General features: G+C 46.9%; 1 protein-coding gene across 2 annotated transcripts in view; it reads left to right on the top strand.

Moving 5' to 3' along the window:
- The window catches only part of KPNB1 (karyopherin (importin) beta 1), a 20,219-nt gene extending 19,164 nt beyond the window's left edge, over positions 1-1,055 (top strand). The window contains exons 19-20 of one of the 2 annotated variants that reach the window (XM_010296479.1): positions 131-292; positions 1,001-1,055. In XM_010296479.1, coding sequence (XP_010294781.1) covers positions 131-292; position 1,001 — 163 coding nt within the window. In that variant the 3' untranslated portion in view covers positions 1,002-1,055. Of the gene's footprint in view, positions 1-130; positions 297-1,000 lie in introns of those variants that run through there. The other variant, XM_010296480.1, reaches the window with a different exon arrangement.
- Positions 1,056-1,604: the final 549 nt, after the last annotated feature.

Consider the following 1,604-nt stretch of genomic DNA (forward strand, 5'->3'; position numbering starts at 1 on the left):
ACCATATGCAGCATTTTAAAAAGGACATTAGCTGTGAGTCAGATTTCTTTTTGCTAGCAAGAGCTTATCAGAGTGGTACTGGCACATCTGTTTGTGGCACTCAGCCTCAAAGCCTCTCTTTCTTCTTCAGAGATTTGTGTACAGCGTTTGGAAAAGATGTACTGAAATTAGTAGAAGCTAGACCCATGATACATGAACTGCTAACTGAAGGAAGAAGATCCAAGACGAACAAAACAAAAACCCTCGCTACCTGGGCGACTAAAGAACTGAGAAAACTGAAGAATCAAGCTTGGTAAGGAATTACACCCACCTCCTTTTCGTGTTGCATAATTATGAAATTGGCTAAACTCCTGAGTCTGAAAGGGATGCTTCACAAAAGCCTTGTTCTCTAGAAGGTTGTTTCTCATTTGATTTTCTGTAAACAAGCCCCATCTGTGGTCTTGCATATCAGAACAAATACAAACAGAGAAACACGGCGAACTGCTTGGCTTTCACAAGACCAGATGCAGACTTGAGGGCTCCTTGCTTCGTGAAGTGCATCGCCCTTGCTAGTTGGGGAGGATCCTGCGCTCCTCCATATGCAGAGTAATGGAAGCCCCTTGACTCCTCAGTCCTGCTCAGAGCTCAGGGAGCATCTGGACGATGCTGTTAGTCATATGGTTCAGTTTTAGGTAGTCCTGCGAGGAGCAGGGAGTTGGACTCACCGATCCTTATGGGTCCCTTCCAACTTGAGATGCTCTCCGAGTCTGTGATTCTACTGAAGCACCTTTTAAAAGGAGCAGATTGTAGAGAGGGGCACGACGATGTACCTGCATTTGGGTGAATTAAATCTGTTGTGGCTTTGTCAGCCCACCTTGAGAATTTCCTTAGTTATCCCTATCATTTCTCTTTTAGACAATTTTTTTCCAGTTACTGCTAGTTTTATCTCCCGAATGTGGGGATTTGTGGTGTTGGGGTGGTTGGTTTTTTTTTTTGTTTGATGGGTCCTTTTTGCTTGCAGATCTGTTACCATTGGGACGACACCTGAGACCCCCACTGGAAATCTCCAATCTTTTGAAAAAACCCGGAAGTGAGGAGTGTGCACGGATGCTGAATGTTTGGGAATGAGAGGATGAGTGAGTGAGGCTTGAAACACACCACATTGAAAATCCCGCCACAGCAACAGCAGCAGCGCTGTTAGCGAGCTGAGCACTGACTTGCGTAGAAAACCTGGCATCGGCCATCTTCGGGAAGAGGGAACGACCGATTTCTGTCCAAGTAACGAGCAAGTCTCTTTCTTCTGACAGACCAGGACTAGCTTCTCTGTCGTGGCCGGCGCGGAAGGGCAACGGCCGGTTTGGAGGAGAGGAAACTGGGTTCAACTGTGGTGCTCTTTGAGGTCTGGCTTTGGCTGCTGGAGAGGGATGGAGCCTGGGTCTCCGGCCGCCTGCTGTAACCTTTGCCGCACGATGCTGTCAGTGCATGGGATAAAAGGAGGGGGTGAAGGATTTTCAGTCTAGGAGTGAGTGTGTGTGAATGAGGCGGTATCCACATTCTCAACTTCAAGTCATTGCAGTTTATCTTTTCCCAAAAAAAGGGTTAGCTGTTGCATTTCATAAACTAAC

Source organism: Phaethon lepturus, unplaced genomic scaffold (assembly GCF_000687285.1).
Source record: "Phaethon lepturus isolate BGI_N335 unplaced genomic scaffold, ASM68728v1 scaffold41241, whole genome shotgun sequence".
Lineage (NCBI taxonomy): Eukaryota > Metazoa > Chordata > Aves > Phaethontiformes > Phaethontidae > Phaethon > Phaethon lepturus.